The sequence below is a fragment of the Miniopterus schreibersii genome (assembly GCF_964146895.1).
Source record: "Miniopterus schreibersii genome assembly, chromosome: 11".
Classification (NCBI taxonomy): Eukaryota; Metazoa; Chordata; class Mammalia; order Chiroptera; family Miniopteridae; genus Miniopterus; species Miniopterus schreibersii.
Genome location: NC_138111.1, coordinates 9,428,478 through 9,453,542, shown reverse-complemented (window position 1 = coordinate 9,453,542; position 25,065 = coordinate 9,428,478). Strand labels below are relative to the sequence as shown.

General features: G+C 51.0%; 2 protein-coding genes across 2 annotated transcripts in view; one reads left to right on the top strand and one right to left on the bottom strand.

The window, feature by feature from the left end:
* The window catches only part of TTLL11 (tubulin tyrosine ligase like 11), a gene marked incomplete at its 5' end in the record, with an annotated part of 175,079 nt that overhangs the window by 27,055 nt on the left and 122,959 nt on the right, over nt 1–25,065 (bottom strand). The window contains 1 exon segment of the mRNA XM_081150650.1: nt 8,898–9,149. Coding sequence (XP_081006776.1) covers nt 8,898–9,149 — 252 coding nt within the window.
* Nucleotides 1–25,065, top strand: part of ZFP37 (ZFP37 zinc finger protein) — a 308,781-nt gene that overhangs the window by 259,177 nt on the left and 24,539 nt on the right. The gene's annotated exons all lie outside the window — the stretch shown is intronic.

The following is a 25,065-nucleotide window of genomic DNA, read 5'->3' as shown; positions in this document are numbered from 1 at the left end:
GGCGAGTTTTGATTCAAACCTGGCTGTGCCACTTAGAAGCTGGATGGCCCTGGTTAAACAATTTCCCTTTCCTGAGCCTCAGTTTCCTCACCAGAAAATAGGCGATCTTTGCCCTGGTCAGTTTTCTCAGTGGTTAGAGCATTGGCCCAAAGGACTGAAGGGTCCCAGGTTTGATTCTGGCCAATGGCATGTACCACGGTTGCAGGCTCAATGCCCGGCCCTGGTCAGGGCACGTGCCAGAAGCAACCAATTGATGTTTCTCTCACATCGATGTTTCTCTCTCTCTCTCTCCCTCCCCCTTCCACTCTCTCTGAAAAGCAATAGGAAAAATGTCCTCAGGTGAGAATTAAAAAACAAAACAAAACAAAAACAGGCAGTCTTCATCATAGTCACAGGTGCCAGACTCCCTAGACACCCAGCATAGGTTTCTGTCTGCTCTGCAAGGGAAACGGGACGCCACAATCCAAAAACACACCCCACACATGGGCCTTCCCCTTCCCCTCCACTGGTGTCTAGAGAAGGAAGACGAGCTGGGCCTGCCGGGCCGTGTTCTCCTGCCGGTTCCAGTGGCTGGTGGCGGCACGCTCAGATGACCCAGTGATAACAGCACGTCACGGGTACCCACCGAAGGTGTCACTGCTGCGCAGAAGTGGTTCCCCCTAGGAAACGCTCACCAGAAAAGTCCTGGAGCCTGATCTTCAGACAGGGACTCGAGGCCTCCACGCTTCACCCGTCTTAGTCTGCCGCTTGAAGGTGTTATGTAGGCCCTGGATCAGCCACAGTGAGGCCAAGACGCACAGAGCAGGAGGCACAGGCTCCCCATGCCCCTTTGTGTGGGCCGAGGCAGCATTGCTAGGGGCCCCTTGATGCTCAGTCCTGACCTTAGGGGAGTCGCCGGGAAACGATAGGAGGAGGGAGGGGGCAGGCCTGTGAGCTTCGGATGCCCCCCTGGTTTAGGAGCAGAGATGCCAAGAGAGTCAGGTTTTCAGTCCCATGTCAGCAATGGTGCCCCCCGTCCAAGTGACAGAGGGTGCTTAGAATTCTCCTCCTCCCCACTTGTTTCTTTCTTTTTACCTTTTCTTTTTTGGCCTGAAAATGTGGGGAGGCAGTCTGGCACACAAAATAGAGCAAGATTCATGCATTTGACAGACCAGGACTAAAATTCTGTAACTATGGGCAATTTATTAATTTAAAAAAATATATATTTTTATTGATTTCAGAGAGAGGAAGGGAGAGGGAGAGAGAGAGAGAAACATCAATGATAAGAGTCATTGGTTGGCTGCCTCCTGCATACCCCTTGCTGGGGATCAAGCCTGCAACCTGGGCATGTGCCCTGACCAAGAATCAAACTGTGATCTCCTGGATCCTAGGTTGATGCTCAATCTGAGCCACGCCAACCAGGCAACTATGAGCAATTTACTTAAACCTCTGAGCCTTTATTTGTTGGTCTCTGAGGGAAGATAATAATACCCACCCACGTGGCTGCTGTGAAGATGAGATGAGGAGCCCACATGGTGCCTGGCACCTGGTTGGTCCACGACAACTGTCGGTTCCCTCCCGATCTCTCTTCTCTTCTCTCCTCCTTCTGGAACTGGAACCAGCTCGGCCCCGTCAGAGGCTGCCCGAGGCTGACCTGACAGTGGGTGGCCCTGTTCAGTCTGGAGAAATGCTGTTGCCAGTCACCGTGTGGGCACAGCGCTCGGCTCTGTGCAGCCTGGAGGCAGCCCCGGGCCTGGCCAGGTGCTCTGCCCTCCTGCAAGGATCCTGCTGTGAGGTGAGTCCCAACACGGGCTGGATTTGCCTGAAAGTCCTGAAAGCTAGACCTCTAGGCCAGCTGTCCATTTGTCTGAACTACATTCAAGGCTTTCAACTTTCCGGACGTGTCCACATCCCTCGCCCCAGCTAATGATAAAGCGGTCCTCTGATTTTCCAGTGTCATCATCCTTGTGTGAATAGCTCCCTTAGGAACCCGGCAGGCCGGGGGTTGACTGGCAAGCAAGATTTGGGCATTTCAGAGGCTCCTCTCCAAACCCACGCACCCACCAACAAGGGTGGGTGGAAGCGTGCCGGCGGGTGCTGGACAAGAGGCTGGTGCTCCCTGGTGCTCCTTAAATGCCGGCACACTCGCCCGCTCCCTGCCCCCTGCTGTCCCGTGTCCATCTGTGTCTGTGTCGTGTGCCCCCTCCCCCCGGCCCCCAGCCGCATGCAGATTTCTCAAGCTGTCAATTCACATCCTGCTTCCTCCTGGGCTGGCTCCGTATTTCAATCACAAGTCACCATGGCAGACTTCAAAGCACATCAGCGCACAGTTATTGAGCCCTAGTAACAGTGTGTCAGTGGACGCAGAGCTTGTCGCCCGTCACCAAGATGACTATCTCTATTGGGTTCTGCCGGGCGGGCGGGGCTCCCGTCCCTCCCAGAGTATTCCTACAATCTGCGCTGCTCCTTTCCGAGGCTTCATCAGGCCTGGTCACGGTTTTCTCTAATTATCATATCAGTGTCCCCTGGGCTCCCTGCTCTCCCGCAGAACAGGAGCTCGGCTGGCTTGCTCTGTGGGTTACTAAAGTATAAAGAGTGAAACCGAACTGACCACTGGTATGCAGTTATTTTTTCCCTGACAGGTAGAAAATAGAAGTGTCAAACCTTTAGCAGGAGCTGTAATTTACCAAAAAGAATTCTCCGTTTATCCCTTTTCCAAGGAAACTCGTCCTCCCTCGTGCTGTCTGCAAGTACAGTTGATCGCAACATCTGCTGCCGGGACGGGAGGGCCCCATGCTGGCTGCAGCAGACAGGAAGGGCTTGAAAAGAATTTTGATTCTGTAGGCATTTTGGGGGGCACCACCTGCATGCCAGCCTTTTCCTGCCCATTAGCTCTGGGTCTTTATAACCACTCTATGAGGGAGGTATTCTTAGTCCCATTCCAATGATGGGTAAGCTGAGACTCAGGAGAAGGGATGTGATTTGCCCAAAATTACACAGCTGGGATTCACATCTGGTCATCCCCTGGAGGGTAGAGTAGTGGACTTGGGAGCTTTGGGAAGAAGTGGGGAGGTGACTCAGCCCAGGGACCCAGGAAGAAGCCAGGATTCAAGACAAAGTCTCAGGCGGGGCACAGGAAAGCTGGAGCCTCTAGAGAGCCCCTGTTGGGAACCTTTGGGAAACAAGGCTGGGGAAGATGGCAAGGTCGCTGGGAGACAGGTTCTCCCAGGTCTGTCCCTGTGGTTATCAAACCCTCTCAATAGATTCCAAAAGGGAAGGCTCCGGGGTCAAGACTTTAGAATGAATTTTCACCCATTCATCAGGTCCATGCGGAATTTGTGTCCACTACGTGTGGGCGGTATCCTGGGCCCAGCGAGTGACACAGTGCGGAGTCAGTCTCGGGTACCACTCTCGGAGGGGGAAGTGATCTAGGAGCCTGGGGCAAAAATGTGAAGCCTCGGTAGTTTTTAGTCGTTGAGGACAGTTTCCCCTTACAGCCTGGGATGCAGTTCTTCAAATGACTAAAGGATAAATTCTTCCTGAGAAGAGTCCAAGCAACATGGTACCGTGAGAAGCCAGAAAAATTCCCAGGAAAAGATGGGCTAGAAATGTACATGGGAAAAATGAGCTGTGGAGTCGAATGCAACTTGAGTCTGAATCTTGAGTTTGCTGTGTGACCTGGAGCAAGTCGCTGGTGCTCTCTGCCTCTAAACTTCCTTATTTATGCAGCAAGAATCAGGCTGCTCACTGTGCGAAAATATCTTGAGGACGAGCTCAGTGCCTGGCACGTGTGGGGGAGTGAGAAGTGCTCCCGGCCTTCCTCCACGACGTAGAACCGATTTGAAGAAATATTTTGTTTCGTTTTGTTTTTAGAATCAAAGGAATTTGGGCAGAGGTGATGGGAGAGCATCACAAGTCATTTGAGTGCATTAGGATCCCAAGTATAGTAGGGTTTGAGACGATAATCCCCATTTCCCCTCAGCAACTACTGACATCTCGTGGGAAATTTAGACACCAACGTTTCCCACTCCGCAAAATCCTATTTATAGAATTTCTTTTCTGTTCATCCTTCTTTGTGCAGAAAAGGAGCTTATTTTTCTTGGAGAGGTGTCTATAAGGTGAAAGCTAACAAATGATCAATACTTGTTTTAAAAAAAACAAACCACCATCTAAACATCTAAGGGCGAGGGAAAAGGCAACTCTGGTTTATGGTGTGTATAGTATATTAAAGGCTATTGATACCTTACGTGTAGACTCTCACAATATTGCCAGAAGAGATCATCAAAGAGGGGGATTTTCAAAGTCGCCCGGGACTTAATGACAGAGGAGAGGCAAGGCCCCTTACGCTTCCATTCCAGAACATTCTCAGGCACTATGAAGCTTCTCAGAGAATAAAATCCCCCACAGCTACCCATTATGAAGCCTATTAATATCTCCTTATGAGAAAAGGGGGCAGAAGGGGGGGAAAGGCAAAAGAGAAAACTATTCTCTAATTTAAAAGGAGACCAGGATCAGAGGCCACAGAGGGGATGAGCAGGGATCTCCAAGCGGATCAGCCCGCCCGGGGCAGCAATGCTCAGGGGGTGGGCCAGCTGCCTCCGTTGCCTAGAAATCAGCCCGGTCCTGGCAAACTGTTTAGTCTCCAGGCTCCAGAGGTGGAAATGCAGCGCGTGCGAATTGCTGTCAAACCCCGATGGGGGACACGCTCGGAAACCATCGTTCTTAGTGAATTACACAGGACGCCCCCCAAATTAGCAATCCAGGCGCAGGAAAACAGCAAAAATGCGTTTCCCTCAAAGGAAGCTGTCAACCTGAGGCATCACATCGTTTCTGTTTCTCAGAGAGAGAAGAATCCCCACACCCCAGCAATTATTAGGAAATAAAAATAAAAAAGAGACAGAGAAAAGAGGCACTTAATTCATGGTGATATGTGCTACTATTATGTGCCTCCCGAGGAAATGACACGAGGAGCTGGTTAGACAGAGTTACGTCTAGACAAGAGGACGACAGTTCATTATTTCTCATCTCCCGGTGGAACAGAAAAATAGGACATGGCCGGAGCGGCATTAGCATAATTCACTCCTGAAACTGCTGATCTGCGCAGCACACTGTGAGAGGTGGTCACTGGAAATAAATCCAGCTGGAATGTTTACTATTTGGTTCCCTCCAGTTCCCTTCGAAGAACTTGGAGAGAGAGTGGGTAGCGGAGATGAAAGCCAAGCTCAGCCTCTGCCGTGCGTGGGCCCTAAACCGAGGGCCTACCAGCCAGCGTGTGTGTCTCCCAGGCAGTGCTCCAGAGAGGGGCACTTGGTTCAATTTAACATATGGTATAAATATTATTAATTCATAATGAATTGAAATTTAAACGAAGTGCAAAGGAGAGAGGGAGAGAATAGTTGTTAGCGAGAGAAAATGCTCGCTGTTAAATTTAGCTGGCAAGGCTGAACATACTCAGATAAATCCGAAGGCAGAGAGCATCGTTTTTTATGATTAAGCTGCTGTTGGGATCTCTTGGTACATTTGAAAAAGGAAAAATCTATTAATGGCCGTGCAACGTTTTCCCCATTTCTTCCTGCATCTTAATTACTCAGGACATTTGCTCCTGGGTGTGCATGTGTGTGCGTGTGTGTGTGTGTCTGTGCGTGTGTGTGCGTGCCCGCGCGGGGTGGGGGGCTCATTGTCTGAGTCCCTCTGCTCCGCGGCCGCTATCCCACCTGGAGACATTGTGCTCCCTCCTCACGGTCACTGTCTCTCCCACTGACACAGATTGGGAGTGACGGCCGCAGGACCTAACAGTCTCTAACATCACAAAATCGGTTTTTCATGCAAATGCCCCTAATTATAGAGAACAAAGGGATGGGAAAGCATAAAGCTGATCACACAGAGACAGATTTGTAGCGATATTTCTGACATCACCCCGTTCGAGTCTGAGAGCGGTTTAGGAATCTTCTTGGCTAGAACCGTTCCCAATTCTGTTCCCAGGGCGGTGTATGGACACAGCAGTTGCTTAACGCCCGCCCTGGCTTCTCACACCAGAGGTCACACGCTGATGGTCCCTACGGCCAGTCATGTTTTGCCTGAACCCACACGGGGTTTAAAAATTAGTTTCCGAATGGCCAACACTGACCTGCATGTATTGAGGTTTTACATAGAAATCAGTAGTTCTAGTTTCTCTTGAAAAACCCAAAGCTCTGGGGCTAAGGGCCCAGCAGGGCCTTTCCTTCCCCAGAGCGAGCTCTCCAGGCTGCCAGGCCCCAGCCTCGCCTCCTTCCAGATCCAGCCACTGGCTTGGGTTTGCTTCCCACCTGCTCCCAGAGGCAACTGAGATGGTGATTCTTACGGTACACTAGTTTTTCTGATCTCCCCTCTCTCTTCCATTTTAGTCGAATTTTATTAGAATAAAAGAAGCATTTCAGTTTCTACCATCAATTTAGCTTGGATGATAAAACTTCTCTAACTTCGGATCATGAGCCACTCATGAGGGCCATTCTTGGGCTCTCCCTGCTGCCTGGACTGGGTACCCCCCTTTAGTCCCAGGCAAACTCCCACTTATAACAGTCCAAACCCTGCCTCCTCTGGAGGGGCCTGCCTTGATTCTACCAGGCGGACGAAGGGTCCCCTATTCTGTCTGCTACCCCATGACTCTGCCAAAGGATTGCATTTAATTATTTGTTCCCCGCCTGCTGTTAGACTGAGAGTCCCTGAGGGCAGGTGGGGTTCCATTCTTTATCTCTGATTGTCCTATGGCTACCAGGTGCTCAGGAGACATTATTAGGTTACACCAGGCTTGGCCCTTTCCCACAGGAGGTTGAGACAGAGCAGGTCTCCCAGGGCCAGGGTCTCCTGCAGCACTCAAGCTGTTGTCCACACGAAGCCCAGCCACCCCTCAATCTGTGGGTCTTGAATGGATTCTGTGCAATGGTGCAGGGGCTGGGAAGGGCCCAGACAGCTCCTGCCTTTGCTCTGGAAGGTCTGAGCCCCTGGACGTGCCATGCTGAGAGAAGGCTGCTTGCCCTCCCCATCCTCTGGGTCCCTGCACACTTCCATGGTGCCCCAAGAGCCCGCATGACTTGGGGCCTGTCACTGAGCTGTCTCCCTATGTCCCAAGCCACAGGAATCACAAAGGGGCAGAGGGTGTACACAGTCAGAAAAATCCTATTTCCCAGCTTCCCATGCAGATGGCAGTGGCCAAGAAGATAGATGGAAGTGGAAGTCACGGGATACAGCTTCTGGAAAGCTTTGTAAAGCAGCCTAACTCACTTGGCAGAGGCCTTTGGCTCACCCTCCTCTCTTCCTCTCTCCTGCCTGGAACTTGGCCACGATGGCCGGAATTTGAGCAGCCACCTTGTGACTGCAAGCAACTCTACAGCTGGAAGCCCATGCTTAGGATGGATGAGCAGAAAGACAGAAAGTGGGGTGTCGATCGCTTTGTGGAGTCATTAATCAGCCCTAGAACCCCCACTGCCAGGCTTCCTGTTGTATGACAGAAAACTAATCACACTATCTAAACCATTTATTTATAGGCGGGTATCCATTACTACACTTCAAAATGCAATTCCTAAATGAGTCAGAGGGTATCATGTTAGGTGGCATTCTCAGGGAAATAACAACATGTGTCTTTGTTGAAAATTTCCTCTGCCTAATGGAAACAATCATCATCAGACTCCCATTTAACCAACAGCTCCCCCGAACTGGGCACTGGGTCAGCTGTTTTATGACATATTACATCCCAACCCCATAATAACCCTGCAAGGCAGGAGAGATTGTCCCCATTTTACAGATTAGGGAACTGAGACGCAGAGGAAGGCAAGGGACTTGCCCGAAGCCACACAGTAATGCGCGTGGCGTTGAAGCCACACCCGAAGGCCTGTGCTCTTCCACGGGGCTTTCCTTTTGCCCCTGAAACTAACACAAAGCCCTTCTCAAAATCACCGAGCAAATACTCCTTCAGGGTTACTGAAATGGCAAAAATTCCTGCTGCTGCTCCGTTTATCACCCTGTCAGAGGGCTAGAGTTAGAGTTTGTAAAATTCACGTAGAGAAAAGTGGGTCAAAAGTGGTTTCCGAGTCAAGACTTCTAATTATTTGCTTTAGTGAATAAACCATGAAGCGCACGCGGCTTTGAGGTGCAAGGTGGAAACAGTAAAACCGACGTTGGGAAAACCACGGCAGCATCACACGCTGGCGGGTGGCTTCTCGGAGGCGCACAGCGCGCTATCCCAGGGTGTGGGCAGCTTCACCCCGTTTTATAGGACATCGAGGTCCGGAGATGGTCACTAACTTGCCCAAGGCTTACACGGCTAGTAAGTGCTCCTGTATTTCCCCCAAGTGCCCCAGGGTAGAGGCAAGTAACGAATTAAGGAGATTAAGTGGCAATGGCTTATTTTGTAGGCATCAGCAAAAACCTCATCTTATCTTTAAAATCGTGCAAAATGTGTATTACACTCTATAATATAACTTCGTTATCTTTATAGTAGAGCAAATGTATTCAATTATTTATGGACTGAATTATTTAACTTTTCTCTCCTGAAATTGACACTTTGGGAAGATGTGCCTTGTCCCTCGGCTGTGGCTCAATAAATGCGCCACACGCAGCCATGTGCCGCTAGGACAACGTCAGCCCGGTTTAAGAAGCCCAGGTCTGTCTGAGTCCAGGGGGGAATTATTTGTATGTGGTTTAAGGACCTCGTCCAGAGTAGCACAGAATTGTTTTTAAACCACAGCATAAAGTCGTGAATGCTGTCAAAACATCCATTAATTCATTCAACAGATAAGACACTGGGCCAATCCAGCCCCAGAGGGGCCACCGACCCAGCACCACAGACCCTCCCAGGACCCGTCGGGCAGATGGGACCAGCCAGATGTGGGGCTGGACGCAACCCTGCCCGCAGCCCAAGCTGGAGGGCTGGTCTCACTGACCTTATGAAGGTACGGAAGCCTGTTGGTCCCAACTTCATTGTCCCCTTGATTCCCAGGAACCGGATAAACAAGTTGGCCATCCTGTCCACCAGGCGCAGGTAGTTGAACTGCTTGGCGTACTTGGGGAACACCTGCTTGAGGCAGATGGAGGGCAGGTGGGCTTCAGGATTGGGGTTGCCTTCCGAGGCGTTGGCCCGATCGCTGTCAGAAGGATCTTCCTTCCCAGCTAATGGGTTCTCCAGCTGCTGAGACCTGAGCAAACAAAGAATGAACGATTGAACCAACGACTGCAGCGGGCGTTACAGCAGACGGAGCACTTTCTCTTGCATAGTCTCCTTTCCTTTAGATTTGCAGTGACCTTGGGAGGTGGGTATTGCCACCATTTTTATTGCACAGACCAGAGAAGTGACCTGCCCATGCTCACAGAGCCAGTGCATGCCAAAGCCAGGACCCGAACCCAGGACAGAGCAGGACTGGAAACTTACGCTTCCCCTGTCCTACCATCCTGGTTTCCCAGCATGGACAGCTTCCTTTACTATACGTACTCGTGATTCAAGAAATACTCTGTTATGGAGCAGTCTGGGTTTGATTTTAAACCCCTACTTATGGGTAGTAATTGAATAATTAAGAAATGTAAAAATCTCATTGAGGGCTGGCAAGAAGCCAGAGGCGCAGTTCAGTGAGCAGTTTGCAAAGATACGTCAGCTATCCGACTCTAGGAACAGGCACAATTACGTTCTCTGGCTTTAACTGTTTTCTTATTTGGAACTCGTACAACAACAAAAAATGATTATAGTGTTGTGATTCCTTAGTCTGGATGTTCTGATATTCCAGAAAATTCAACAGTGTAGATGGTTCTGGGGACACACATGCTCCCTCCTGCGAAGGGGAGCAGCCCGATCCCCTGGAGAAGCCCGGGTTCCTGGGGCGAGAGGGGGGCGCGCAGCTTTCCTGCAGCCAAACTGGCTTCATCTCCGTCTCCTTCAGCAGGAAACAAAAGTCAGGTGGTCCCTTCTCAGATGAATAAAATGCTCTCCTATGAAGGCCATAGGGAGAGAGATGAGAAAAAGGAAGCGGCACTGCTACTGGAAGTTAGTTCTTATGTTACTGGGTAAGCGGCGCTCAGCGACTTCATAAGCGTCGTTAAGCTTCTGTTAACAGGAAGATTGGGAAAGGCGCAGGGTGACACTCAGCGGCCGGGAAAACAGCTCCGGGGACAGGCCGGTCAACACCCGCCCCGCCTGCACGGCCGCATCTGCCCTCACACAGCCCTGTGAAGCAGGCTGTGGTTCTTATGCCCCCGTTCCAGATGGAGAAACTGAGGCACAGCAGGGCTGAGCCCCTCTGTGCCCTGGCTGACTCCGGATTATAAACTGGTTTTTCTGAACCAGCTCTTGCTCCGTTTCACCAGCGCTCGGCAGCACGTCATATCCGCGCCGGGGGTTACAAATCCTAAGTACTGCTATTTATTGTTTGCTATAAATCGTTTTTATCGATTCTAACAGTAATTCATGCCCTTTGCAGATGACTTGAGGAATGTATAAAGGAATCAAAACCATTTGTAATCCCACGAGGCGGGGATGAACAGTATTAACGTTTTGATTTATCTGTAAAGTTAAGATCACATGACACGCAGCTGAAATTCTTGTTGCACGTTACAAGCATCTTCCCGTGGCACCAAGTACGTTTCCAGGAGCGCAGTTTCTCATGGATGCCTGAACCGCCACGTAGCAAGCCATCCCCCCAGTCAGGGAGTGAGGGTCTACGTGGCCCGACTTTGGCTCAATAGTCGGATGACCCAGGCGATGTGCTCCCTCAGAAACAACACACGCCACTAGACACAGCCTTGGGGTCATTCTGTCCAAGACGTCACCTGTTTTCTTTATTATGGTCTAATGTACAGAACATACACTCGCCATTTTTAACCATTTCGAAGTGCACAGTTCAGCGGCATCTAGTACCTCCAGGATGTTGTAGAGGCCTCTCTAGTTCCGGAACAATCTCACAGTGATGTCATGTTAGAGAAGAAACCGCAATCCTAGATAGATGGGAACATCAGCACCAACGGGTCATTTAATCGCAGATCCTCCAGCATGGTGGCTTTAGCTCAGGTTGCCCTGGTGATGGGGACCTTCCCACCTCCAGGGGACCTCTCAGGTCTTCCTGATGGCAAGTCAGAGGGTGTGTCCCGCTGGTGACTGCAGCCTGCATCCCATCCTGCCCCCAGAGCCACACAGCCTCTTGCGTTTCTCTCCAGGGCTGCTGCACTTGCCGGATGCCCACTGTTCCCCTTCCTTCCTGCACCCCAGTTAGTAACCTCAAGATGAGAAGGGCCTTTGGAGACACAGATGCCATTTTCACGGACTCAAAACCACAAACTCAGAGGGGAAGGGTTTTACTCAACTGGAAGAAGGCAGTAAAGATACAGCTGGTATATCAGAGGAAATAAAACAATGAGAAATAGTTATCTTTGCTGGAGATAATTTCAGTTATCATGTTGAGATCCAGGTTATCACAAATACTGTAAAATCCTGTTTTCACTTAATAGTATTTTAACGGAAGTGTCGGACTTATGAAATAGATGTGACTGGTAAAGAAAATATAAATCAAGTTTACTAGTCCTTTGGGGTAGTTTTTTAAAATTGAATTTGGTGTGTCCTTGATTCATTAAAATAGGGGAAAGAATCCTGGAATGGTTTATTTATTATTGTTTTTCAAATAAAATGGAATTATTTTTTATTAAAACTCTTGTGAAAAAAACACCTAATCTCTATTTTGCCTGGCAAGCCGACTGTCAAAAATCACCAGTATTTACTGGGGACCTGCTACATATATTTCAAGCAGTGTGCCAAGCAACTTACCTATATCATCTCATTTGTTCCTCATAACAATTCTGTGAGGTAGGTAGAAACTGGTCGCATTTTACAGATTAGGAACCTGAGGCCCAGAGAACTTGACTACATGCCCAATGTCACAAATCAATAATGGAATCAGAATTTATACTCAGGGCTGTCTTCCTAAACACTCTATGCTTATATAATTCTTGTGCTAATTTGATTTAAATCAAACCAAAGACTTTTCTCCTTGTGTAAAAGCTGTACATATTCCCAGAAATGAGTAATAGAGAAACGCAGACAAAGCAAGGTAAAGTTGCCAAGTCAGAGAAGGCACTCGAATTCTCTCAGAGAAATAATTTCCAATTTTAGTTAAGCATCCCTTCAATAATTTATTCACTCATGAACCACTTCCCAAGCACTTACTGTCCCAGGAGCCTGGGATACACAGGTGGGGTGCACACAGTCCCCCACCCAGGAGCGCTTGACCCGGTGGGGAAAGATAAGCTCCTTCCGCAAACAATCCCGGCCGGAGTGGCCAGGGGAGTGTCTAGAGGTGGGGCCCAGAGCGTGGGAGGAGGGGGTTTGCCCCCAGAAACAGACGGGCATATGACCTGAAAGCCCTCGTGGGCTGGGTCTGACAGGATCTGAAATGTCAGACGACGGGATCTGGGTGTGGTTGGTGTAGGCCGCAAGAATGAGGTGGGTTTTAGGGAGGGGTGTGGCAAATGAGAAGAGCCGTGAAGAAATGAACCTGTCGGTGGTGTGGACCTGGACCGAGGTGGGGGAGGGATGACGTCAGGAAGCTCTTGGAACAGCCTGAGCCCATGATTCTGAAAGTGCGGCCCCTGGACCAGCAGCCTGGGCATCACCCGAGAGCCTGTTAGAAATTCACGTTCTTGGCTCCACCCCGACCTCGGGACTCAGAGCCTGTGAGGGGGCCAGGCACTCTGTTTCAGGGAGCCCCGCAGTGATGCTGATGCCGGCCAAAGCCTAGCTGAACGATGACTTTGGTACCTGCTCGACCATGGGGGACAGAAAGGGAGCAAACGCCCTGCCTCCTGTTCCTGGCAGGAGGGCCTGGTGGGCCGTGATGCTGTGCTGGCCAAGGGAGGTCAGCCGGCTTCCTTCCCCATGGTTTGGCTGAAACTGTCCCCCAGTCACTTGGAATTTCAAATGCACACTGGCAGTCCTGAAGAAACTGCTAGCTAAGCACCACAGAAGTCTCTTAAGTTAGCCCAGCAGCTAATTTAAGGAGTTGGAGAATGGAGTCACCAAAATAAACATAACTACCGAGTCGCCCAGCTCTGTCACTTGATGAGTGTCTGCCATCACAGAGGCCCCATTTGCTTGATGGCGGGCGATGCTATTTGAAGAGAAGGCGACAGACTACAGAACGGGCGAGGCATGTGTTTCCAAACTGATGAGAGAAGGGACTGAATGAGGGCTCTTCATCTGATGTTCAAGTCCCTAGAAGACCCGGACCGCACTGGGTCTGTCCCCACCTGCTCCCCACCCTTCATGCTGCTGGCCTCTGAACGCTCACCGGGCCGCCTCCGCCTCACTTGGTCGCCTTCCTCCAGAGTAAAACACCAACAGCGGCACACACCGTGCTGACGGTGTTGGTAGCATTTACTATGTGCCAGGAACTGCAATTTTTAAAAAAATTAATCTTGATAAAATCCTATGAAGTTGGTGTTATCATCACTCCCATTTTACAGATGAGGAAACCAAGGCACAAAGATATAAACTAACAGGTTGTGGATCCGGGACAGAAACCCAGGCAGGCAGAGAGGCCTTGTTTCTAACCACTGCACGGGAGTTACCCGGTACCGAGCACCTGAGGGCCAGGTGGGTCACCTGTCACATCTCCTTTGACCCTGGCAGTGATGCTATAGATTAGGTGCCATAAGTGGCCCCACTGGCTCCATTTCTACTGATGAGACAAATCCGTTTCAGAGAGGTTAAACCACTTTCTGAAGGCCACTCTGCTGTTAAATGGCTGAGTGAGGATTTGAACCTGGATCCGTTTGAGTTCAAAGCCCAGGTGCTTTCCACTCTGTGGTGCTACAGCTCGTGGTGGTTGCGTAACTTCTCTGAGCTCATGTCCTACTCCTCACAGTGGCGAGAAGTCTCTGACTTAGGGGGCGGTATGCGGCTTACGAGGGAGGGCACCGAGCCTAAGCCTAGCACAAAACTCTTGCCTTGTTTAGGATAAAAAACAGCCTTTCTAGAAAGCACCCAGAGGAATCTGCTAGGGGGGCTTGTAACTGACCTCAGTGTGATGATCTGACGATCTGATGACCTGGGAGGGACCAGCACTTATCTGAGCGGGGCTCTTCCATTGCGACTGCCAAACAGATGAACCCTATTTACAGTCAGGGCTCACACCAATCACTGACGCGTGGCGTTTGTCCCGTGTATGAATTCACGAAGGCCCGATGGCAACAGCAGCAGACTAGGTCTCTGTCCCTGCTGGGGGTGAATTCCCAGAGCTGCCAGATCGGGGTTCTGCGGGAGCATCTTCCTGCCAGGCAGGGCAACGAGCGAACACAAGGACACACATGAGGACTCACTCTAGGCCCCCGTTCCCACAGACCAGAACTCCCGCTACTGCGGAGCTGGAAGGGCCTTTCGGGGTCATCGGGCCCAGCCCTCTCATTTTCCGGATGAAGGAGCTGACAGCTCATTTTACAGAGACCTCGCGATCCGCTGCTTTTCTAACAGGGCCATTGCTGTCCGCCTCGTCCCTCTGGCTCTCCTCTCTCACAGCTCCGGCAGTTAGTCAATGAAACCTAAGGTCACACAGGCCAGGGAGGGGGGAGGGGTGCTGCCAGGCAGCTCCTCCCCATGGGGCACCTGCCTGGGGTCCGAGTGCGAGCAGTGGAATCCCAGCTCTGCGCTCTCGAGCTGGGTGACCTAGGGCAAGTCAGAATGGAAACAATAATTATACTTAACCTTTAGAACTGATGTAATTACAGAGCAAACCCACGCACGGAGCTTAGCACGGTGCCTCCGTACCTGTCAGACACTTTGGTCAGATTCACCAGCATCTTGATCTCCCACGTGCGGCCATCTCCAGAGGCTCCCTGTCCAGTCACCAGCCTCAAGGGGACAGGGGCACATACAGCTCTGGGAACTCAGGAGGGGACAGGGTTCCTTGAATTGCTTTCTGACATCCTGCCCTACGCCGCCCTGGTAACCAGACGCCAGGCTGCGCCCCTGCTCCCCCAAGGCCGTCTGGGAATCTCACCGCAGGCTCCCTAGGCTCCGACTGCACCTGCCTCTTGTAGCAACCTAACTAAATCCCCCATCTGAGCCTCATTTCCTCAGGCCTCACCGGACACCTGCCCCTTATCTGACACCCTGGTTCTCTACTGGGGACTCCTGATATCACAAAACAACGCCACAAAGTAACTGCCCCTCTCCACATGCAGAGCAAGTTCAGCTGTGGGCTTAGAAGGTGCACCAGAAACAATGTCCCTTGCTTGAGGTGGTGGCAAGGCAGGCCCAGCTCTCCTGACTCCTTGTCCAGAACCTTTAAAAACGAAAAGGGGAAACTATATCACTGTTGAGCTGAAAAGCCAGAGAGGCCAGAGCTCTGACACTGAGTGAGAAGCTCCGGACTCCCCCAGTCACTCCGGCAGGCAGGACACAGAGCTCCTTTGGCCCAAAAGGATTGCAGAGCCCCTCTTCAGCCCCTTGGGTACTTTACCGCTGTCCCTCTGTGGAGGATTAGACTTGTGCTTCTCACTGAAACCCGGAGCACGATGCTTCCACCTATGAGCCTTGCCTGTGCCAGCTGCCCGGGGCGCCCTGGGCAGGGTCCTCGCCCGTAGGCAGAGCCTGGGCCCTGCACAGTCTGGCGGCTGCCTTGTCTTCCTCATTGCATGCTACTCCCTCCTGTTTTAGATGCTTTTCCCCACATTACGCATTTGAAAAACACTCATCCTTCAAGTCTTAGATTTTTCCAAAAAGCTTTCCACAGCTGCTGGAGGTAGGCTCAACCTCCCCTTTCGATACAGCCTTCCAGACCTCATACATCATCATCATCGTCACCATCATTTTTTCTTCACAGTCATCATCACGACAGAAACGGTGATCTGTGCAACTGCCTGATGCCTGTTTCTTTCACCAGATTGAAAGCCAGGGAGGGCAGGAGACACTCTCACTCATATGACTGTATTTATAGGCCCAACACGTTCCTGTCGCACAGTAGGTGCTCAGAATATCTGGCAGTAAATATAGTAATCGTTTCAACGAGTTCTCGTGACAATCCAATCAATGAGACACAATTATCGGCTCAAGTTCCGTCCCAGGATACTGAAGCTTTGAGAGGTTAAGTCAGCTGCCTGAGTGATAAGGCTGGGACTTAAACCCGGGGGCTGCCTCCAGAGGCCACATTTTTAACCCCTACACTGCCACCCCTCTGCTTCTGGTTGCCAGGATGAATCTTTCTTCCTCTTCTTCTCTCCTAGTTACTGGGAAGATCCTGTCTATCTCGGGAGAACAGCAAGGCACTGTCTATGTGACAAGCGTAATCAGCGGTTGTATTAGCCTCTGTTTTACAACCTCCAGAATTAGCAGAGAAGGCCAACTTGAGCTTTCATTGTCTAGTTCTGCTAATGAAGGGATCCTTTTAATTACATACTCAGCGCCTATCTGCAAAACAAAGCCTTTTAGTGTTTAAACACAGTTCTGCTCCGAAGTCTAGGGCTGTGTGAACACACACAATAGGGGCAAACCATGCATAGGAGTTATTTTTGGTCCAGGCTGTAATTCTTTTTGGCATTCAATTTCTTCCCAACCCAGTTCATTTTCTACAGGAATCCTAATTCTCCTTTGTATACTGTGCACGCCGCGGACCCTTAGCAAGGGATTCAGTAGGTGTGTCCCATGTCGAATAACCTTCCCCCTCAGATTTCAGATGAAATGCTCGCTTTGTGAATTTCACTTGTCATTGATTTGTCTTGAGGGTGCCCCCCAGCCAGGGGTGCCAGTGTGGCCGGCTGGTCAACCCTGCATTGGGGTGTTGAATACAAAACCGTCTTCACTGGACTGCGTCCCAGGGGCTCGTGGCATTTGCATTCCACTTCCCAAGGCAATTTTTGTGTGTCATTCTGCATGGGATTTTCACTAACGTGAGTGAGGCCCATGGAGCTGACCCCACAGACCTTTCTCTGGCAATGTTGCCCTGATTTTGCATTTGTATTTGGTCAGGGGGAAAGGAGAGTAACTCTTACTGAGCCCCTCCTATGGGCTAGGAACTCTCCAGTACATTAATTTCCCCTGTTAGGCCACCCTGAGGCCCTGAGAGGGAGATATTAATCTACACTCCGGAGCCAGTGTGCCTGGGTTGGAATCCTGTTCCTGTCCTAACAAGCTGGGGACCTTGGAAACGGTCTTAACCTACCAGTGTCTTGATGTCTTTATCTGTGCCATGGGGATAATAATTTTCCCTATGTGACAGTGCTGTCATGAGAATTAAATGGGCGAATACACGTAGAGCATTTAGAACCATACCTGGCATATGTGAGCACTCAACAGGTAGTGACTGTTGTTTATCAAGCAAAGCTAAAGTCAGATTAAATAGAGTACTCAAAGTCACAGGCCTCCTAACCGGTGTCATGTGGTAACCTGGGTCTGACCCTGTGACCCTATTCTTTCTAGGCTTCCAGCGAGGTGAGGGAAAGTCCAGGGGGTTCTGTGCTGGCCCCCCACTAGGAGACTAAAATCACAGCCCTCACCCTAGGACCGTGACCTGCAGGAAGCCACTCTGTGCGCCCCGTCCCTGCCTGACCTCAGTGTGAACACTGGTTCCGCCTCCCCTGCTCCAAACACACTGCTCTCTCAGAGCTGACCGTGGACCTCCTGACTGCCGTCGACCTTCTCGATCTTTCTCCAGTTCAGCTTCTTTAGAGCATCCGATGCAGCTGGCCCCTCTTTCTGAAACTCTCATCTGTGCCCATGCATTGCCCTTAGTGTTTCCCTGTTCTCTGTTCCTCTCCCTCTGAGGACCCTTAGTGGCATCTGAGCCTCTGCCCTTGACCTGCTTCCTGCCCTGCTTAGTCTCCCTGGGCCGCCTCATTTACACACAGAGATGACTCCAAGATCCCCTCCTGCCTCGGAGCTTGTGCAGGCCCCTGGCCTGGGTGCCTACGGCCTGCTCACCCCTTGCCAACAGCCAGGCCCCAATCCTGCCCATCTTTCCAAGCTCACTTCAGATGCCAGCCAGCCCACCAGCCTTCCCTGATCCCTCCCACCCGGAGACACTCTCTTCCGATTTCCCACAGCACTTCATCTGCACCTCCCTTGTGGAGTCCGTCAATTTCTAAACTTATATTATGGTCATTGAAGCCTGAGGCTTCTTTCTCCAATAGACTGTGAGTTTGCCGAAAATGAATCCATTTTTGCTCCCCTCATAGTACTCCCCATCTAATAGGTGATGCAAAAAAAGATGTGCTGAAAAATGTGTGAGAAAAGTATTCTTTAGGACAAATAACATAATAACATGAGGAATTTGGTATCATTTTGCCCGAAAACCAGAAAACAGGCAGGGTGACCTCTGGGTATCATTTTCAGCTTAAGGTTCTATAAAGATGTTGTTTAGTGTAATAATACAACAATAATAATTTATGGTAATAAGAATAACAGTCGCCCTGGGTCCACTCTGTACTAACTGCGTGGCCTCGGGGAAGTCGCGCTATTGCCCAGCCTGTTTCTCTTCTGTAAAACAGAGATGGGCAATGGACCCACCTCACAGAGGGTCGAGGGGTGCAATGGTATAGCATAAAGTGAGAGGCTGGCATCTTGGCTGGAGTGCTAAGGAAATGGCAGTTATCACTCACGTGACACATATTCATTGACCACCACCTGCCCCCCTCAAAAATCAGGGCCATCTGGTCAGCTCAAGCCCAGCCTCCTCCAATCCATAACGTTCTTTTCCTTCGAGAACTTTGATTCTAATAAAATTAGGTTTTAAAAAAAGGCAGCTAATAAATTAGGCATGCATATTAGCAATCAGGTCCAGAGAGAAGGTCTAACTCTTTTCCTTATGCAATTTGAATTCCCCTAACATAGAGTTGTTGTCAAAATCCATTAAAGTATTTAATTTCACTTGTCATTGCATAATTCCCCGAGCAGACATCCAGACAGTTCGCAGTGCTGTTTCCCACAGAAGTACTAAATGTTTAGTTATCATGGTACATCTTTTAGATGATGTCTCCCTGATGGCCCTCGAGACTCGAAGAGATTGCCTAAGTTCAAGTACAAGGGTAAGGCAGGGAGGCAGAGCTGTAAGGACACACATCAAGCAGGCCTGGGTTTTAACTCCAACACTGAGTGACCTTGGGGAAGGTACTTAACCTCTCTGAGCGTCAGTTTCCTCGTTTGGAAAGCGGTCACAATAATACCGGATGCACAGGGTTCTAGTGAGCGCTAGATGGAACAGCAAATGTCGAGAAATTTGAAGAATGCCAGACATACCTTTGGTCCTCAGTACCAGACAGCTTAAACATCCCCGAGATTTAGAGAAGCACAGATTGGGATCCAGAGGCTGCTGCACACACTCGCCACGCCCTCCTCAGGGGACAGCCTTAGGGAGCAGTGTGCTTATTGGGACACAGTGGCCAGAACCACCCAGTCCTGACACTTCCTTCTTTCACAGCGGCCTCTCCAAACACCCATTCAAACACGTGAATATCCCCTCTTGACTAACTCACCTGGTGGGGACTAAAGGTCTCCATGCCAACGGGCATGTGCTGGGGACTCCCTCTCCAAGAAAGAAAACAGAAGCGCGTGTCATCTAGTTTCCCTACTAATGAAAGGCGAGCTGAAGTCAGGACTGGCTCCCTCCTTGGTTGTCATGGCAACACTGACTGACCTACCCTGTCCTGCCGGGGAGCAAGGGGGACATTTGGGAGGTGATGGTGAGGGGATGAATGATGAGGGTCATAAGAGAAGGATTCTCATCTGTTTTCACAAAAAGAAAACAATGAAACACAAAGTGCTGGCAAAAGTACACCCCTCGCCAGGGAGTGGAGAAATTCCAGTTTCTATCATATAGTCCTTAGGAGATTATAACTGGACTTAGAGGCCACCAGAAAGGCCAGTTCAAACCCAGTGAACAAGCAGATGTTTCCTGAGCAGAGAGAGGGAAGGAAAGCGCCTCTCGTGCCTCGTGTCATGCTCAGCATTTGGGGAATGGTGGCTCCTGCTCCCACGGGTGGCCTCTTGCTAGGGCTCAGTGCCCAGTCTATAGAGCAGTTTCCCATCCATGGTCTAATGCAACCTGAGCAACACCTAGGGAAGAATAAAGCTCTGTGCCCATTTTACAGGCAAGAAAACTAAAGGCTGTGACCACAAGCCAGTGGGGGCTAAGGTTTTCATCTTCTCTTTTCTGGTTTGTACTCTGCCCCCCTAAAGGCTCCATCTCTGATGGTTCTTTTTACCAAGTGGGTTCAATTCTTTCCCTCACTCTTAAGTGAATTTGCTTGAATTTTAAAAGTCATCTTCTAAGTCCAACACCTGCCAGTCAAATCCACCCCAGACATCCCACTTGCATCCAAGTTGAACACGATCTGCTCCCCAGCCCCCCACAAAATGCTTCTTGCCATTTCCATGCTGTTATTGGCAACTTCCTCCCCCGCAGGGGGCCAAGCTCAAGGCCCTCAAGTCAGCTCTGGCTTCTCTCTCTTCCTCACCCTGGTTTCTGGGGACCTGTACAGAGTCCCCCACTGTCCCCTTTCCATCCAGATGTTCTGATTCAAATATTCTGGGGAGTCCGAGCCGTGGAAGCAGTGAGCACGGTGGTTCCCGTAGAGGCCGTGGGGTCAAGGTGCCTGGGCTCTTGCTGTTTCACACTGTGTGCTCAGCATGTGCTCTCCTTTGACCCTCACCGCAGCCCTTTGAGGTTACTGTTTTTCTTACCAGGATCCCCATTTTCCGTATGAGACACGAGAGTGTGACCTAATTTGCCCAAGGTCGTCTGGATCAGCTGAACCCTAGAGCTCTCGCTCATAGCAACGTGCAAAGCTCCTTCCCAGCGAGTCAGGTTTCTTAAGAGGGGGGGCTCATGGCTTTGTGTCGGTGTCTCAGCGCTGACCCCGGGACCTGCTGAACAGCCCCTGGGGAGGGAGGACCTGACTGAGGGCCTCCACTCAGAGCCAGCCAGCCAGGGGTCTCCTCCCCACTGTGACCTTTTCTCACTGTGTGACCTTGGGCAAACCAGATGATAGCTAGAGGTCTGCAGGGGCTGAATAGTGGCCCTCGCCCCCAGATCTGTCAGTGTGACCTTATTTGGAACCGGGTCTTTGCAGATATAATCAAATTAAGGATCTTGGAGATGAGATTATCCCGGTTTAGAGTGGGCCCTAAATCCAGTGACAGGCACCCTTGGAATAGGAAAGCAGAGGGATTTGACACAGACGCACACAACGAAGAGGCTCTAGGAAGACAGAGGCAGAGATTGGGGTGACACTGCCACAAACCAAGACACTCCTGGAACCACGAAATGCTGGAAGGAGCAAGGAAGGCTTCTCTCCTGGGAGAGTCCCTTGCGGGGGGCTGTTAAACACCCTGATTTCAGACATCTGGCTTCCAGAACTGTGAGGGATTACATTTCTGTGGTTTTAAGTCCCCAAGTTTGTGGTTAACTTCTCACAGCAGCCTTAGGAAGCCAATACATCCGAGGTCTCAGTTTCCTCATCTGTGAAATGGGTAACCTCAGAGAGCTACTGTGAGATCATGTAACTGAAAGCACCTAGAACGGTGCCTGGTACACAGTAGGCCCTCCACACGTGTTAGCTGAACCAAACGAAGATGTTCTGAGTCCTTATCTTGGAAACTTCTCCCCGGGGCGCCCCTGGCAGACTGCCTCCGTCTACAATACCAGGCTTGTAAAATGTTTAACTTCGGAACCCAAGAGCCAGAAGGAGGAGCCACAGGGAGTCGTACCTCCTCCGAGCCCAGGTGCGGGGGCCGAACGGGAAGCTGGCAGAGCCGTCTGTGTCCTTGCGAGGCTGGTAACCAAGTGCTGGCCGGTCTCCAGCTCTGATGAGCCTGTCACAGTGGGTTTCACAAAACATCTGTTTCAGGAACAAGCTTGTTGTTTCAGGCAAGCTCTAGAGAAAATAGTATGTTTTTCCTATCCACAGCCATGACATGTTCACTGAAGCTGAATATTTCTAAATGTGACCAATATCTTAGGTGGCAGAAGCCCATCAAACTCCTCGAGAGCACAGCTTGCGCGTGGGCAGCCTGCGCGGCTTCCTTCGTGCTGCAGGCCTGCCGGGGGACGTGGGGGTGGGGAGGGGGAGCCCTCTGAAAGTGGTCCCTCTAAGGCGATGCCTAATTCTGTAAGGGAGTCAGGTCCCCAGGCCTCATGCATATGGATGGCCGCAGCGGGCGAGTGATAACCTGCAATTTCTCTCCCCACGTTAATCGACTGCAGTTGGCTGCTGAGAATCTGGCTGGAAAGCGTGCCTGCCTGTGCACATACCAATGGTCCCCGGGACCCGAACTTGGCTGGATTTAACCCAGTTCCGGCTCAGATAAGAAAGCACCTGAGCAGCATCCCATGCGAAGTGAGTGGACCGTGCTCCGGCATGAAACAGAGAGAGGACCAGAAGACGGACAGACAGGAAAGTGACAGACACGTTCCCTGTAGTCCCACAGGCGAAGGGGGCCCGTGGGCCCAAGAAGCAAACTCTTCACGATCCTCCAGGCAGAGGCGCCTCGAGAGCGAACACACGAAAGCTGTCCCCTTCTCCTGGGGTAGGGGTGTGATCTGAGTAGAGGGGCTTCTGCCCCTCGGCAGGCAGATCCAGCCCAGAATACGCCTCCTTCACGGACAGTCTCCTCCACCAGGGCAGCCACTGGTGTGGTCCCTGGGCATCTGGCCTGAATGGCTCTGGGTGGGATGGTGGCAGCAGGGAGTGAGCCCCCCCACTTCCCAGTGAGCCCAGAGCTTCGCTGCCTGGAGTCTCCACTCCTGAACCTTGAAGCCTTGGCCTCCAGTCCCTATTCCAGGTCTCTGGGACCCGGGCGGCTCTTGGCCCCAGCATTGTCCCCTTCCTCACCAGTCTGCTGCTGGGGTCCCAGCGTGCCACGGGGACAAGCCCATCCTGGTGACCACCATGCTGCTACAGACAATTGTAATCCACACGTCCCCAGGCCTCCAGAGCAGCTTCCTTGCTCCACTCTTTCCTATAGCACTTACCAGCATTTATCAGAGTATAGATTTTGCTCATTTAGGTTTTATTTATTGTCCATCTCCTGCCTTCCCACTCTCCAGCCCCAATAAAGAATGTCAGTTCCACAGAGGCTGAGGGTTTTGACGGCTGTGTTTACCGCTGACTCCTCAGTCCTGGCACACAGTAGTTGCCGTGAACAGTGGCTGAGTGCGTACGTGCATGAATGGCGGGCTCCTCTCTGCCTGCAGGATGAAGTTTAAGCTCTCTGGCCTGGTCAAATCCTTTCACGCTCTGGCCCTGTGCCCCTCTCCACCCCACGACACACTACATTCCCATGCAAACTCTGGCCAGACTGCACTGCTCACTAGTCCTTCTGTGATGTCCCAGCTCTGGGCCTTTGCACATGCTGTGGCCGCTGCCCAGAATGTCACCTCCCCCTGCCCCTCTGCTGGCATGGATGGCCCCCTCCATTACCCTCCATGGCACCCGATTTTTACCTCTCTTGAAGCCTTTCACACTGCACCGTAACTGCTTGTTTACTCGTCTGCAGCTCTTTCTAAACAGTCGGCTCCACGAGGGCAGGGTGAACTCGTTCACTCTCCATCTTAATGCCATGTACCAAGCAAACAGTAGATGTACAGCTAATGTCTAGGGGACAATGAGCCTGGCTTCGAGTCTCCACTGCTTCATGTGTGAGACAGGGCCCATGCAGCTCCTGCAGGGAGCCCAAGGATTAGAGACAACCTACAGAATGGGTGGCACCTGCCACCGTTCCTGGCACAGGGTGGCCACTCACACCTAGCAGCTCAGTATTGGCACTCGATGCAACAAAGGAACGAAGGGACTGCAAGCGCTTGTGTTAGATCTGCTGTTTCCACAGTTCTAGAAGCCACCAGCCGAAGTTCTGCCACCATTCGTCACCTCTGGGGACCACACGGGTGAGTGTCGGTCCCAGGGAGAGTTCCTGTCCTTTGCTGTCTTAGCCATCACATTTTGGCAGCTTCCCCGCTGAGAGGAGAAGACCTCTGAGCCCTCTTTCTTCTCAGAACAGACTGTATTTATAATCAGCAAGTCATGGAATTGAAAACTCCCGGCACCTCAGGGACCAACGGTGCGGATCTGTCGTTTTCCATCTGAGGACACAGGTTCCGAGAGGTTGACCGACCTGCTCACAGGCTCACAGCCAGGTAGGGATTTTGCTTCCTCCTTCCTTAGTGCAGAATTTTAATTCTCTCTGGTTGAACCTATTGGACCCTAAGGAATTTGGTAGTTTAGTCTAAGACTCTCGCTTTGGCTAAATCCTGACCAGCTCATCACTATAGCAGTCACTGAAGACAGAAGGGAACTTTTTCAACTTTCATAATCTTCCCCCTAGCAGCATCGTTAGCTGTAGATGTTGGGAAATTCTCTTCCCAGGGACCTTCTCTGCTATGCAAACAGAGAAATAGATGTGACTCTCGACCCTGTCACTCCTACTGGCGCCCAGACAAATGGCCTGCCCTAGACAGAGGGATGGCAGTGTCAGCCACGGCCAAAGTCACTCTCCTTTGCCGAGCCCTTCCATGGAGAAAACCTCTTGTGCTCCCCTTTGTCGTGGGCGCAGGAGCTCTGGTGTGGGCCACAGTGCCTGGAGGGAGGCGGCGGTGGGAGCCATGCAGGGGCTGGGCTCAGGGTGCTGGCAGGAGGATCAGGGAGGTGAGCGAGGGGTGGCTCCGGTTGGAAGTGAACCCAGAATCCCCTCTCACTGGGATGGGAGCTGTGAGTCATCCGTCACCACCAACAGACTAATTCACAACCTCTGGTCCCAGAGGAAACCATTACTCCTAATGATTATTATTAGGCGTAATGACTAATTAGTAAAAATAGCTACCATTTACCAAGTGTCAACTTAGGCCTGGTACTTAAAGCATATTATTTCTTTTTTCCTATTTTATGCTTCTTAGTTTATTTTCTGTTTTTCTCATTGTAAAGTCAATAGATGCTCATGGGGAAAATTAGTTAAAGATACTGAAAGGCAGAAAAAGGAAACAAAAAGGCAGCCTTTGTTTCACCACCCACATCTGGCCACTGCTCACATGGTGGTGTTTTCCTTCCAGGACGCTCCTGGAAAGAAAATACCTTCCTCGAGTATGTTAGTGTGTA